The sequence below is a fragment of the Typopeltis vanoorti genome, chromosome 17 (genome assembly GCF_054136105.1).
Source record: "Typopeltis vanoorti isolate ZY-2024b chromosome 17, IOZ_Tvanoo_1.0, whole genome shotgun sequence".
Lineage (NCBI taxonomy): Eukaryota > Metazoa > Arthropoda > Arachnida > Uropygi > Thelyphonidae > Typopeltis > Typopeltis vanoorti.
In genome coordinates, this window is record NC_143565.1 from 50,033,381 (window position 1) to 50,049,247 (window position 15,867).

The following is a 15,867-nucleotide window of genomic DNA, read 5'->3' on the forward strand; positions in this document are numbered from 1 at the left end:
ACATGAATTCGCTACTTATAATTACATGTGGGACAGGCAGACACAAATTTAACAAAGATAAAGTTTGATTTTTAAGTCGCGCGGTGAAAAATATATGAAAAGATAAAGGGTTACTACAATTTCTAGACTGTGTTTTTTTCAAAACCGTGTTGTGTAAGTACCGCATTAAACAAGGGTTACTACAATTTGTAGACCACATTATATTGAAACCGCGTTGTATAAGTACCGCGTTATACGAGGGTTACCTGTATTGACCATTTAAAACTGTATATTTAGAAATTTATGTACATTTAGTCATACAAATACAACATTTATTTTACAAATGATATTCTATATTTTTCAATTTAGCTACTTGAATACAAATTTACTATTTCTAGATATACACAATATACTATTTCTAGATATACACAAAGCTTTTGACTCTATATCACATGAAATTTTAATAAAAAAATTAGAAGTCATAGGAATACGAGGTACTGCCCTAAACTGGGTCAAAAATTACTTAAATGCAAGATCACAAATCGTAAAAATAAGCAACAGCTATAGCAGCTCCAAAACAGTAGACTGCGGTTCCAGTTAATTGGTTCCAGTCAAACAAACTCAGTCTGAATGTCTCAAAAACTACATACGTAAATTTTAACTTGCAAAATGAACTTCACTACACAATTAATTTTGCATGATTGGAATTGCAGGACAAATTCAAACTGCAACTGCAAGAAAATAGAAAAAGTCAGTGTAATAACTTACTTGGGATTAAAAATTGATAGTAGTTTAAGCTGGAAACCGCATACTACCGATGTCATAAATAAAATAAGGATTATGTTAAACAGACTTTACTACCTAAACAGATTCTTAAATTTAAAAATGCTAAAAAAATTATATTCTGCCTGGATTCAAAGCGCACTATAATATGGTATATTAAGTTGGGGAGGAATCTATCGCACTACGCTGAAACCTTTAGTCTCGACTCAGCATAAAGTACTTAACTAGAAACAAATATAAGGATACTGCAATGTGTAATAAATACACCATACTAAACATACTATCCCTTAGATTTATACATCTATAGGATACTATTATTCATAAAAAACGACAATGAATATGTAAATATCAAACAAGATCCTAAAATATATAGTTCCAAAAGCAAATAAAGAAGCAATACACAAACATACTTATTTAGCACCAAAAGTATTCAACACACTACCTTTAACAATAAGAAATGAAACTAACCCAAAAAAATACAAAACTCCAATCAAAGAGAATTTATTTTCCCACAGAAATGAGGAATCTCTGTTCAAAATAACTGTATAAATCATTGCTTTTTAGCATATTTGTATTCAAAGATCATAAAAATTTTAATACTATTTAACTGCTTTATTTTGTTCCTAATTAATTGTTATGCAACTATCTCTGTACATATTAGCATGTCTCCTGCGATTTTATTATGTAATTATATTATAATAATATGTAATATGTATATTATATGAATGTACATATATGTATATAATGAAAATGAATTACATAAATTTTTGTAACTTTATGCATATCGTAACCTGGATGAGCTGTTGCTCTTAGGTTACACATGATTGTTCAACATTTTGTAATATTATAGGAAGCTCACAAATAAATTTTACTAGTTAAAAAAAAAAATTTCTACCCTACGGTTCTTCTTTATGAACTGGTCAATAACATCGTCATAAAAAGTTGGTTGTATCTTAATTTTCCCAAGCAACACACACACACTTGTAAAGGTTGCTGAAACTCACTGACTAGAGCTACATTGACTGCATATGGCCTGTGGTTTAAGCAAGAGAGTGAGACACATGAAATGGCTATGCGCGAGCATGAAATCACAGTGCCGCTGCAAGGACCTGTAAGCTCCTACAACCGAGTAAGCCAAGGTAGCTTTGACTAGACTAGCAATTGCCACGCAAGTTTAAGAAGTCTTCTGTCTATAAAAATAAAAGCCTAAATGGAATGCTTATAAATGCATGCATTTATTAACAAATAAATAGTACTTCTTTCTCAATTAATGAGCTTGTGCAGCAAGCATGGAGAATTCGCCAATGCAGCTCTTGCTTTGTCAGTCAGGAACACTTCTGCTTGCACATTATACCTGGTTTTCCTTTTTTAATCAATTCCATGTTCAATTGTGAACATGGAATTGATTAAAAATGGAAATTCAATCCTCATATTCTCACACTCTCTCTTCTGGTTATCATGCTTAATCTTGCATCCATCACTACCTTTTGTATTCTTCACGTCTGGTTCCCAACTTTCATTCAAATCACCGAAATCTATTAACATATCACACTTTCTCAGTCCCTCATCTAACTTCTCTTGTTTAGTCCCTCAACAAACACATCTGTCACATTTGCCCATGCATATATATTATACTGCCAACAATGAACCACCTTGGTAAAATCCACACCACTCAACCACACTAAATTTTTCTGTGTGCATCTAGATGTCCTTGTTCTTACCATCATTTTTGCTTCTATTAAATGTTATTCTGAAAAAGTGCTTCAAACTGATTAACTTCCAAATGCAAACATGCTACACTCAATCACAACCAAATCAGACGAAAATTATGCTAAAGTAATAACATATTGCTAATAATTAATATCTAAAGCTATCTTCTTTTTTTTGTTTTGTTTTGTTTTTTGCAGGAGACAGCTGTTTGCCATCAAATTAATGAAACACCAAAAGAGTCTGGGAGTGCATAAGGGTCAAAGCTGGATAACTAGAAGCAGACATCATTTTGCCTTTTAAGGAATGTCAGGAACAGACACCAGGGGTTCTGACCTAATGTCCAATCCTCACTTTCTCAGGGTGCTCCCTGTTAGGTATCTACTTCGATTGTAAACGAATGAGGATGGTCTGGAAATTTGGAACTTGGCTGACCAAACTGCATACTTATTGGCTTAAATCATATAGTAATACAAAAGATAATACAATACAAAAGAATTCATGCCAGCTAGAGCATTGCCAGGTTAAACAATGACTATTGCTTTCATCAGGGAACAAGTGGGAACAGCAAAAAGTCAGCTACTGGAACATATCCCAACTCAACATTCACAGAGTTCAAGATTGATGCCATCAACATAAGAAGAATTAAAGGAAAAGAAATGGAACTAGCTGAAGAACTGGATAAGTACCAGATTGAAATAATAGGTGTGACTGAAACAAAAAAAAAAAAAAGACAAAACAGATTCTAAGCAACAAATACAAGATGTTATATTCAGTCATCATGGAAAAGAAGGAATAGCTATAGCATTCAATAATAAATATGAGCACAGTCATATTGATTGGCAGGCAATATTTATCCACATCAAGTGATGTGGACAAATATAAGAATGGAAAACTGGACAATGAGACTTTGTGTCTATGGCACCCCACAGAAAGTTCTAAAGAAGAAATGGAGGAATTTTTCAAGACATTAAAGAAGGCAGCTGACAACAAATGAGGAAAAGTTGGTCCTTATTGGAGATCTAAACAGCAGAGTAGGAAATGATCATCAGACATAAACAAATGATTTTTTGGGAAAATTTGGAGAAAAGAGCAAGAATAATAATAACGGGAAATACTTGCTGAATTTCTGTTCAGGACATGGATTAGTTATTATTTACACTATGTTCTAACATAAAAATGTGCACAAATTCATATGGAGAGAAGATGCAAGAAACAAGAAAAGTCTTACTGAATATGTTATTGCTGATAGCGATGTTTCCTCGACCAGTTCAGGACACAAGAGTATACAGAAGATTTGCAACTGGAAGTAATCGTTATTTAGTTTTAAGCCAGATAAAACTGAATTTCATATTGAAAATAAGATTGTGTAAGAAAGTTTTAAAGCAAATGAAATTTGAGGCAGCTTTCAGAGACTCAAATACACATACATTATTCAAGAAAAAAATGAAAAAGTTTGAAAACATGAATAACACATTAGACATTCAGTTAAAATCCTGAAGAAAACATTGACTGATTCAGCCAGAAGCATGTGGTGAGGTTGTCTGAAAGGACAGAAAAATCAAAACTCCATGGTGGACTCTGAAAGTTAAAGAAAAAGTCAAAGAAAAAAGAAAGAATATTGAAAGTTCCTGGCAAGTAAGTCGGCTTGTGCTCTTAGAGAATGCAGAGAAAATTGTCAGAAAGCAAAGCACTATGTAAAACCAGCTAAACAAAAGTCATGGGAAGACTTTGGTAAGAACAGAAAATAAATATCAGGAAGGTGGCAAAATATTCTAGAGGTTATTGAAATAGCTTAGAAATTATTATTATTATTATCTGACCTCCATGTGGTCAAAGGACTCATCGTGAGAGATCTATAGTCTCATGCCAAAAGATCATCGAACTGTGCCTTGACCCCATTCACAGTTTCCTCACTCTCCATGCAAAGACCCTGCTTCTTACTTCCCTGCTCACACCCTCCTTATACAGCATCCATGGATGGCCTCTAGTTCTATCCTTGCCACCCTCTGCTGTATGAAATATCCCCTCCACATTAATCTGGTAACAACTCCTCACCAACTTATATATCTCAATCATTTCTCCTCTTCACAAAGCACTAGAAGTTGCATTTCCTCAATCTCTCCTCACATCTGACATTCTATAGACCTGACACTACCATAGTAAATCTTCTCTGGACCTTCTTCTAATACATCCTCATCTCCTGAAAATCAGGCAACCAAATATGTGCAAAGTAATCCATTGGCCTGTTCAGTCTTATATAGGGGAACCATAACCTCTTTGTTTCTGCATATCAATGTCCTCCTCATTATTGCCATAATCCAGTGGGATGTTCTTACAATATTAGTAATGTTACCCCTCAAATCTCTGTCCACCATTACTCCCAGATCTCTCATTTCCTCCACCTCATTCAAAATATCTCCATTAACTGTATACTCTGCATTCCAACCTTGCCTACCAAATTTCAAAACTTTGCACTTTTTATCATTAAATTGATAGCTCCAATGATTTGCCTGCTCACAAAGTCTATTCAGATTCTCCTGCAAGGCCACGTTTGCTCTACTTCTCATAGCCTTCCCAACTTTGCACTATTGGCAAACAACTGCACATCTCCACAGTTAAATCAGTCACCAATGTCAATAATGTACAAGTTAAATAATAATGGTCCTAAAACAGATCCCTCTGACACTCCTCTTTGAAGTGACCTTCCTCTTTTGGGATATCACTCCTCCATATACAAGCTGCTAAGATCAGTTCTACATACAATCAGCTACCCAACTTACTAGTCTGTTACCTAATCCCCATCAGTTTCAGTTTAGCTACTAGCTTGTCATGTGCCAGCCTATCAAAGGCCTTTGAAAACATCCAAGTACACCACCATATGTGCATCTTCTTTATCGAGTGAGTTTGTCATCTTGTAATACATAAGCAGATTGCTGATACGTGATCCCCCACCTACTAAACCCATTCTGACCATTATAAAGAATACTGCTATTATCAACCCACTTCTGAATCCTAGTCCTCACCAACTTCTTAGAGAAGTTGGTGAGAATAGAAGAACTCCAGGCAGGCACACATATTGGCTTATAATTTATAGCCTTAGTCTTATCCCTCTCCCCTTTATGAAGTGGAAAAATTTTTCCTACATTCCATTCCTTTGGGACTTGCCCCATTGCAAGACTCATTTTAAACAGTTGCACCTAAAGTACGACTAATTCTGTAGAGCATTCCCTCAAGACACATGGCGATATACAGTCAAATCCTACTTTGTATAAACATCGAGCTTACTTTATTCCTCACATACCTCCTGCTCATTCACTATCAGTTCCTCCTTCGATACATTCTACACTACAGCTTCTGAGGACAAAATACACTGATAAACTAATCATTGAATAATTCAACTATATCCTCTGCACTGGTTGCCAATCTGCCAGTGTTATCAATTAGCATCATCCTCCCAGCAGCCTGTGTAGCTCAGTGGATGTGGCGTTTGCACACCACGGCGCTTGACCGCACAAAGGAAGACTTGGTTTCGAGTCTAGTCGGCGACTAGAGAAAATTTTTCTAAGCCTTTTTTCGACCGGTTCCCGAGTTAGTCGATCTCTGGCACGGGCAAGAGGGTTTTTCCTCCCAGAAACTCAGGCTTTTCGTCCCGTAAACTCAAGAAAATCGACTGTAGAACCCACATTATTTCAGACATTAAATATATTGTGTTAAGGTTAGGGACCACAAGATGGCGGCACATTTGAGCTGTCTCTCTTCACTGTGTACCGCTTAATTAGTGATAGCCTTGGGCCATCTATCTCTGATTGGTACCAGTGGAGATTGAACTGCCCACTCAGTCTCCAAAAGTTAGGGCTAAATGGCTTTGCCTACTCCAGTATACGGGAATAAAAAGGCGTTAGTTGATTTTTTTTGATGATTGATCATCCTCCCATAGTAATTTTTCCATCTATCTGCCACATATCGAAAGAACTCACTAGGATTTTTATTACTTGATTGGATAATGTCTTCTCATATGGCCTCTGTTGCATACTGTCTAAGACTGATGTCCCTTAAGAACTCGAGAAATTCGTTCTCCTTATGCTATCTCTTCATTCCAATCAATATTCCCATACTAGAAATCACTCATAATGATCACCCTTTGCTTCTCCACTAAGCCAAGTTGCCCATACATTTCTTTGTCTCCACCTTTTACATTCCCTAGCCTGTAGCAGCATCCCACCAAATATCTCAATCTATCAACCTCCATTTCACACCACACTGCTTCAAAACTAATGCCACTTTTTACTCCTTGTATCCAAGCCTTGTGTGGACATAATTCCCTTGCTATCAACAGCAGCACTCCACCTCCCTTCCTGCCTTTCCTATCTTTATGAAAAACATCACATTCCTCCATTTCTATTCCACTCAAGATGTCATTCTCATCCAATCATGTTTCACTTATTCCAACTATTTTCTAGCACTAAAAAACTCAATTGCTGCAACAATTTCATCTCCCCCATTTCTGACACTCCTGGAATTTGCAAATAAACATAACAATTCATTTCTTGGTCTAGCCAGTCCTACTCATGCAATCTCCCCATCTCTGGCTTCTCACCTGCTCATGTCTGCTCATCTTTTGCCCACAGAGCCTCCCTAACTTCTGTGCTAGCTTCCTTTCAAAATATGGAGGAGTGATGTGGGAAAGAACAGGCAATCACAGGTACCAGAGGTAGTTCTCTTTATGTTAAGCTGTGTGTTCACGAAAGTCATGTGATGACTTCAGCTCCAAACTGGCAAACAATACTCTGCCACTGGTAAGACCAGAGTCAGGGCTTCTGTTTTAAGAATCGTGACATTGCAACCCAATGTTGTGCCCATGAGCTTATTTATGATGTTGTTCCCTGCATATATTTTTAACTTAGTTTTTTCCAAATGTTTTCAGTATGTTAGACCATGACCAACTGTGACATCAAGGTAACATGGATTACTTTCATGGATTAGAGTTCTGCTGCAGAAGTTTATTTACAGTTTTCTATAAGCCTTGTAGTTATTTAGGTGGAAAGCTGAAACAACAGTTTTGCTGGGGTTAGGAGATAGTTTCCAGCTTTCAAAGTAATTTTGCAGTAAGTTCAGATCATTGCTCAGTGTTTCATCAAGGCCTTGAACAAGGTCTTGGGTGGCAACTGCTGTGTCACCAGCATAGATAAATTTTCACCTAGATGTCGTAGGGATGTCACTTGTGTACAGATTAAATACAGCTGGGGTGAGGACTGATCCTTGCATCCTGCTGGATAAATGTCATGATTTTTTGTGAATTCAGAAGAACCTTTATTTTCCTATTGGAGAGCACTTGTATAAGTAATTTTAAAGTTTTTTGAAAGTTGATTATTTTGGCTGTTTTAAACTTTTCCTCCACATAATGTTATAAGCTGATGTTAGGTCTATGAAGGTAGTACCTGTTCTTAAACTCTTCTAGTATCCAGCTGTGGATTGTGAGAGCTAGGACCTGGTCGCAGTAACTTCTGCCAAGTCTAAACCTGGCCTGTTTACAGAGTAAGATGGCTTCTATTTTTGGTGAAATCCTAGAAAGGATAATCTCCTTTCAAAAATATTGTAAGCAGCAGTTATTAGGGTCATCAGTTGACTTATTGGGTTTTGAAATCCATCAAAAGTCATCAATTGCTGATGTATAGAGTCTCCTCCGAAACTCAAGCAGCTATACCTCTGATTATTAAAAATAAAGTCAGTAAAGCAGCTGTTTCTAAAATTGTAGTCAACCTCCATGAGTTTTTATATTTGGCTCACTTTTTTACATACGAGATGCTGATTTTTAATGTGATATAACAAGTATAGCTTTGCAAGTTTTACAAAGGATGTTAGGTGACCATGATTTAAAAGTGTGTTTATAAGAAGGGGAAACAGGAAGTGTGCAACTGAGGCTATGGAAAGGAGAGGAGCAGACAAATCAATGATGTTGGTCAGAACAAATGATCAACAGAAAAGTGTGAATTAGATGGCATGGGATTTGAGACTGTTAATAGACAGTGAAGCAGAAGAGTGTGAGCATGAAGCCAAGCAGGGAGTAAATTAGATGTAATGTGTAGGGAGGAGGAAAGGTCCTATATGGATATAAAGGATAAATTTGAGAGAGAGTTGGAAAGAACTGCTTGCTCAAGATAAACTGCAGTGCTCAGAAACAAGCGAATAAGGCAATATCAGAACTCTGACATGTTTGTTGGCTATGTAATGAAAGAAATTTAAATTACAAGGGTTAATGGACAGGAGGAAAAGGGTTGATATGGTAAAAACATTTAAGTTAGTGAAGGGATTTTGTTAGATTAATACAGCAGAGATTATAAAATGAGCAGAAGGTGAGAGAGGAACAACTAGAAGCCATCCCTAGAAGTTGTGTAAGAGTGTGGTGAAGAAGAGTGCAAGGAGTAGATTTTCACAGGAGAATTGTGGATGAATGGAATAGATTACTAGAATATGTTGTGAATGTAGGGAGCGTTAAGGATTTTTAAGGTTCAATATGATAAATATGTTGTTGGTTGAGTGAACCTCCCACAATGAAATTACTGACTCTATGGAGGGCGTGATAAGAATAAGAAGAATTTGTGGGTATGTGGAATGAGTTCATTGGATGAAGGAACTCAATAAAGCTGAATGCTTGCATCTGAATGGATCTGGAGGAGTTGTTCAATGAGAGTTAAAAGTCCAAATTCAGGAAAACCAGTATTTTGTGGGAGAGAAGAGGGGAGAAGCAGGTGAGAGTGTGGTCATGTGCAGGCATCTTTGAAGTAATTAAGTGGGGAGAACGATCAAATGATGCAGAATGAAGCTCCTTAGGTTCTGAAACTGAGTGGGATAATCAACTCGAGGTGTATGGAAAGTTGTGGGCCAAAGACAATACCACAGTTTATTGTATACCAAAGGCAGAAACATTCAGAATAAGGGGGAAGTTTTTTGGCAATAATACTTCAACTTGACCAAATATGGACGTTAGTGAGACTCAGTTGAGAGAGACTGATATAATCATAGGGATAAAATGCAGGTGATATAGTATTTTCAGAAAGGACAGAGAAGAACATGATGGTGGGAGAGGTTATGCTATTGATAGCAGCATGATGAAATATTTGTGGGATGAAAGGAAGAGATGTAAGAAAAGGAGGTCATCTTTGGAAGCTGTATAATAGTGTGGTAAGTAATGCCATGAGTAAATTGTTTACCTGGTGGGTGAATGAAATGCTATGAAAGAATTTAAGATACAGTATGGCAGGCATAAATAGCAGTTAAAGAAAACTTGTAACGATATCTTATGACTTCAGAGGAAAAAATTTCATATGAGATGGGTATAACTTAAAGTAAAGAAACAGGAAGTTCTCAAGCACAGTTTCTTCTAAAAGAGTAGAAGGTGCTATTAAAAAAGAATGTATTTTACAATGTACAGCTCAATTGCCTTTGTTTTAATGAAAGTAAAAAACACAGCTAGCATTTATATAATTTAGAAATGCATAAAATGTATACTACTATTTGCATCATCATGGTGATGTTATTATATAGAAATAAAACTGATATGTACAGAGTTATGGAAGCTATATAACAGTGTGGTTAATAATGCAGTGAAACAAAATGTTTATAAAAGGCACCTGTTCTATAGAAATAGAGACCAAAGTGGTGGCACAAAAAAAAAAGGTAGTTGTATCTTCACCTCATTTATCACACTGGTCAGTATAACTAAACAAAATTGCAGGTGGTTTATGTGGTAAGAGAAAATCCTTTTATATTCATGTTAGTTTTTTTGATAATGCTGTGAGAAAGATACTGAAGCAGTAAAAACAATTGGCTGATTTATTGTAGAAGGTTTTTATCAGGCCACTAGTGCATGGGTTTCAGAGAGAGATATGAGGACACTGTAAAATGTTCTTCATCCAGAAGCTCATAGTCTATGTAGACCACTGGGGTACTATAAAGGTGACACTCCTAACATGCTCTCTCTCTCTCTCCAGCTGTTTCTTTCTTTCTTGGGAGAAAGATACTGAAAAGCAGTAAAAACAAGTGGTTGATTTATTGTATGAAAATGTAGAAATTTAGTGCATGGGTTTGGATGACTGGATTTTAGAGAGAGAGAGAGGTAAAGAGATGAGGATACTGGAAAAGGTTTCTTCTTCCTCACTTATAGTCTAGGTACGCCACTGGGGCACTATAAAGGTGACAGTCCTAACATGCGCTCTCTCTCTCTCTCCAGGTGCTTCTTTCTTGGGATCTCCTTAATAAGGTGAAGAACAAAGAATTAGTCCATTTTCTAATATTACCTATCCAGGTGATGCTAGGTTACTCCCAGTGTTTTTTTACCAGAAGAAAGAGGTTTAGATGTTGGTAAATAACATCAAAATAATTGTTTATTGCTGACATTTAAGTGAAATTGTGTCACTACTGAATTTTTATGATACTTTACGATACTTACTAGTCTCCAATAACCAAGAAATCAACAAAACCATGGACCTGCATAGGTGTCACATGATTGACATCACTGAACGTGGTGGTGTTAGTTCATTTGCATTATGTTTATTGATATGGTTTGGTTATTTTCTTAGGTAGTGTTTCTTGTAGTGGGTTTGTTGTAGTATCATTGTTAATGAGTTCTTGTTTATTATTTAGTATGTTTATTTTCTGTTCATTTTTATTTTTAGAGATTATGTGTAGGTGTGTTTTATCAGGAGCTGGAGTTTATTTTTTAAGATGAATGTGGTGTTACATTGGTGTGTGAGTGCATGTTTTTTTTTTCTTTTTTTTTTGGGGGGGGGGAGAAGACAGGTATCTATACATCAGTGTGTTTAGGAGAAGACAAAAAAAAAACACTGGGTGTGTACACAGTGTTTTTTTTTGGGGGGGGGCAACAGGTATACATGAGAGTGTGTGTACATTATACATTGGTGTTTATCGGGAGGTAAGCAGGTGTGCCTGTACGTTGGCATGTGTTCTTTTAGGAAGAAGGAGATTTATAGTATTTTGGTTGGAATTTTTTTTTATAGTATTTTTTTGTTTCTTGGTGCAGGCATTTATAGTATTAGCAGCTTTTTCGTTTTTTTTTTTTTTTTTTTTTTTGGATAGTGATTTGTTCATTTTAGTGACTTCAAACAGTCAGGTTAGCTCTTTAGGGCTGCAGAACAGATGTTTTCTTGGTACCCATGTTTCTGATATTCACTTTATCATGTTTTTGGCTGTTTTTTTGCTTTTGTTGGAGTGGTGATTTATTTGCTTCAATGACTTTAAATGTCCAGGTTAATTGCAGCCCTCAAGAACTAACTTGGTAATTTAAAGAACCAAACACCAGTGCATTTCTTTGTAGTGGTGTTTGTGGCAATAGATTATTATTATTATTATCTGACCTCCATGCAGTCAGACTCATGAACCTGCTTCTCACTCCTTTGCTCACACCCTCCTTATACAGTTTCCAGTAATGGCCTCTTGTTCTACCCTCGTCTCCCATTCTATGAAAAATCTCTTCCATGTCAACCTGATAACAACCCCTGACTAGCTTGTTTGATTGAGACATATCCCCCTCCTCCTATTCATGAGGCTTTGCAACTTACATTCTCTCAATCTGTCCTTGTACTCCACTGACCACCTTTGTGAATCTTCTCTGGACCCTTTTAAACTTTTTTTTTTGTGGTTTTTCTCTTTTCGAATTTTGCTTGATCTATTTCAACAATCATATTTTCTCCTCCTAATTTTAAATTTTGTTGAATTTTTATGTACACAACTAATATAGATTTCTGAGCAGAATGAAGGCCAGTCTACTATTGCTTTATGTGTCCTATTCAGTTCATTTATTTTATTTGCTATCTGGGATATGATAGAATTGTCCATAATACTGTAAATGCTATTATTCCAGTTTTTCATTTGCTTTTACAAACCATGTATCAATTTTCACTGACTTTTTAGTAATTAGCCTTCTCCCCCCCCCTCTTTTTCCTTTGGCATCCAAATGTTAGGTTTTCTTTATTTACTTCTATGCTTTGCATTTCCTACATTCTGCAAATTCCACTAATAAATGATGTGAACAAAATTTGGAAAACTTATCTTTATCCATTTTGACTTTCAGGTATCCTAATATTATGTTGCATTCTTTACATTCTACTGTTTGTAAATTAAAGATGCCAAGAAATTATATTTTTGGTTTCATCCTTTATCCAAGTGTAAGTAACAAAGTTTGCATATGAAGTAACTTCCTGACTGGGCAACTCTTATATAGAGGCTAATGACTTCACATTACTTGCCCTAGTATCCCACAATGCAAAGCACATATCCTTACGGACATATCTAATGCTATACATTATGAGAAGGGTCACTACCCAAACCAGTTTCGACCTATACTGAAGTCTCATTAGTGGGAGCCAGACCCAGATCCTAAGTAGTGCAAAAGTCATATTTACATATAGAAGTAACCAAAAGGTGGCACACATTATTAAAATACTCTGGATTAGAGATAGATGTTTAAAATTTTTCCACTTGGTTATATTATAAATTAAAGATCCCAAGAAATTATATTCTGGGTTTCATCCTTTATCCAAGTGTAAGCAAACAAAGTTTGCACAAAGTAACTTCATGAGAGAGAAAACCAAGTGGAAAAACTGTCAACATTCTGCTGTTTATGATGCCCTTTGTGGTTGTTGTCAATGATGTCGATGATATTGTCTCTTCCTTTCTGTTGTTCCTTGTGCAGGTTTTTGTCTTGATGTTATTTCTTCTGTTGACTGTTGTCATGTTCTATTATTAATTTTATTGGATGCTTCTACATTGAATATCTTGAAGTGTTTGTTGCCATCTTGTTTTTTTCTTTTATAACTGACTGTAGTGTTATGGCTAATATTTTTTGTTGTCTGTTTTCTCTGTTATTTTTATTTTATTGTATTTATTAATGTTTATTTTTTATTATTGATTTATGTGTAATGTGTGATATGTGGTATTTTTTGTTTATTGTTTTTCAGATAGTTTTTTTTTTTTTTTTAATCTCTCAGTTATTAGAGAGGAGTATCTCTTATAAAGCTGTATCCCAGTAACTGGTGATACTAAGTCAGCCAGTCCATGTGGAGATGGCAGGATTTTCACTCCCAGAAACTCTGGTCATACACTGGCTTATAGTCTTAGTTGCTTCTACCATAAATCAAAAATAACCAACCATTGGCGATAATTCAACTTATTAATCATCACCACCAGCCAATGAGACAACTCACAAAGAAGTTAAAAATAACTAGAATCTGAACAGCATGTATAACTATAATAATATTAATGTAATATTATAAAAGCAATTTTTCTAGGTTTATGAGTTTTCCTTTTTATTAAAAATAACTATTGATTATATTTGATTATTGATATTATTATTGATATATCAGTCTCTTTCTATTATTCTGTTGTAGTACATGAAAAATGGCTACATGAATTATGTATTTATATCAGAGAGGAGTTCAGTTTAGAAGGCAGGTAGGTGACTAGTGGTGTACCTCAGGGCTCAGCACTTTGTCCTTGTTTAATTTGTACATCAACGATATAGGAAATGATTTGACAGAAAATATCTAGTTGTTTGCCAATGATACAGAACTGGAAGAGCAATAGTCGATGAAGGTGATGCAGAGATTCTGCAAGATGACTAGGCTGGTAGTGTGGACAAAGGTAAATGGTGAAGTGTGAGATGATGAACTTTGGGAGGAAGAGATCACACATATATCGATAGAACTCAACTGTGAGGAGTTGATGGACAGGGCATATTGCAAAGGTAGCCAAAACAGCTCATCAAATTACATGTTGTTTAAGAACACTCAGACTTGCAAGGATAGGAAGTCTATTGTTTCCTTTATAAGGCATTAATAAGAGTCACATCTGGACTACTGCATGCAGATCTGGTCACTTGGATTGCTTGGTGATAAAGTGATGGAGAGAATCCAGAGGTAAGTGACAAAGATTGTGGCAGGTCTATGGAATGAAGGGATGTAGGATCCAAAAATTAGCAGATAGTCCTAGAGAGGAGATATGACAGAAGTATATGAGTTATTAAAGGGATTTTATAGAAATGATTCTGATGACTTTTTTCAGTACAATGAAGGTGGGGAGAGAACTAGAGGTCACCAATAAAATTGTGTAAGGGTGTGGTTAACAAGTGTTATGACTAATTCTTTTTGCTTCAAGAGTGGTGAATGGAGAATAGGTTGCCAGAGGTAGTTGTGAGTGATTCGTGAGCTTGAGGTTCATGAGTTTAAGGAAAGGTATGATGAGTACTGTGTGAATAACAGTAATGTTTGAGTAAAGGGTCTCCTGCAACAAGTCTCTGACTCCATGGAGATACCCATATAGTAATAAAATTTGGAACTTAAGAGTACAGGTTATGTAATTGAGCATTATTTTGCTCTCTGACTTCTAGCTCTTGTTTTCATGAATTTAAACATTCATTGCGAGTGGTTAATACGATAATTATCAAATGACGACTAAAACAACTATCAGACTTTTATTGCATCATATAATCAGTGATGCTACAGTGGTCAGTCAATTTACATTGTTAGTATTTACTCCTGCAATGAGTCACTTAACTCTAGTGATGATGATTATTATTAGTTCAACCACATTTTGTGTGGGGCATAAAAATCTCACATACATTTTTCTGTTAACTTTTCTGGTGTAAACTTTATTCAATCTCAGTTATGATCATAATTTGTTTCGTATATGTGATGCCACAAGCTTCAAAGGATAAGAAATGCTGTAATGTTAAATATGCATATTTACAATAGAATAAGTTATTTTAAATATTTGTCCACACTACCAGCCTAGTCATCTTGCAGAATCTGCATCAGCTTCATCGACTATTGCTCTTCCAGTTCTGTATCATTGGCAAACAACTAGATATTTTCAGTCAAATCATTTCCTATATCATTGATGTACAAATTAAACAACAGTAGGAATATAGGAATAAATGTAGGAATACTGTTCCCTATCCCTCATATATGTATATATACATAGCATGAACACGCGAGCACAATCTACAAAAGTATTATTCATCTTTTTACAATAATTATCAAGTTATAATATATGAATACTTTAAATCACCTTCGCTCCATGGATCTGGAGGTTCAAAATATCCTGTAACAATTGTATCATCATCAGGAAAAGTTACTCGCCTACTTTTGGCCCGGAGCGCAGTGTTTGGAATAGCGCCGTGAACCTTTTTCGACGCATCAGTTGGAGATGATGGAGCAGAAACTGATTTTTCAGGGAAAACAGTTGCCGGTTCATCTATTTCTATTTCTGAATCAGTCATTTTCATCGCAATTAAAAAATTATGTCATCATGGCCATAAGTATTCTTAATTACAGACACTTGCGAGTTAGGAAAGAACACTATACGTGCCTCTTCCCAACT

General features: G+C 35.7%; 1 protein-coding gene across 1 annotated transcript in view; it reads right to left on the bottom strand.

The window, feature by feature from the left end:
* Window positions 1-15,867, bottom strand: part of LOC150097377 (uncharacterized) — a 327,966-nt gene extending 312,099 nt beyond the window's left edge. The window contains exon 1 of the mRNA XM_090407657.1: window positions 15,556-15,867. Coding sequence (XP_090263783.1) covers window positions 15,556-15,772 — 217 coding nt within the window. The 5' untranslated portion in view covers window positions 15,773-15,867. The remainder of the gene's footprint in view (window positions 1-15,555) is intronic.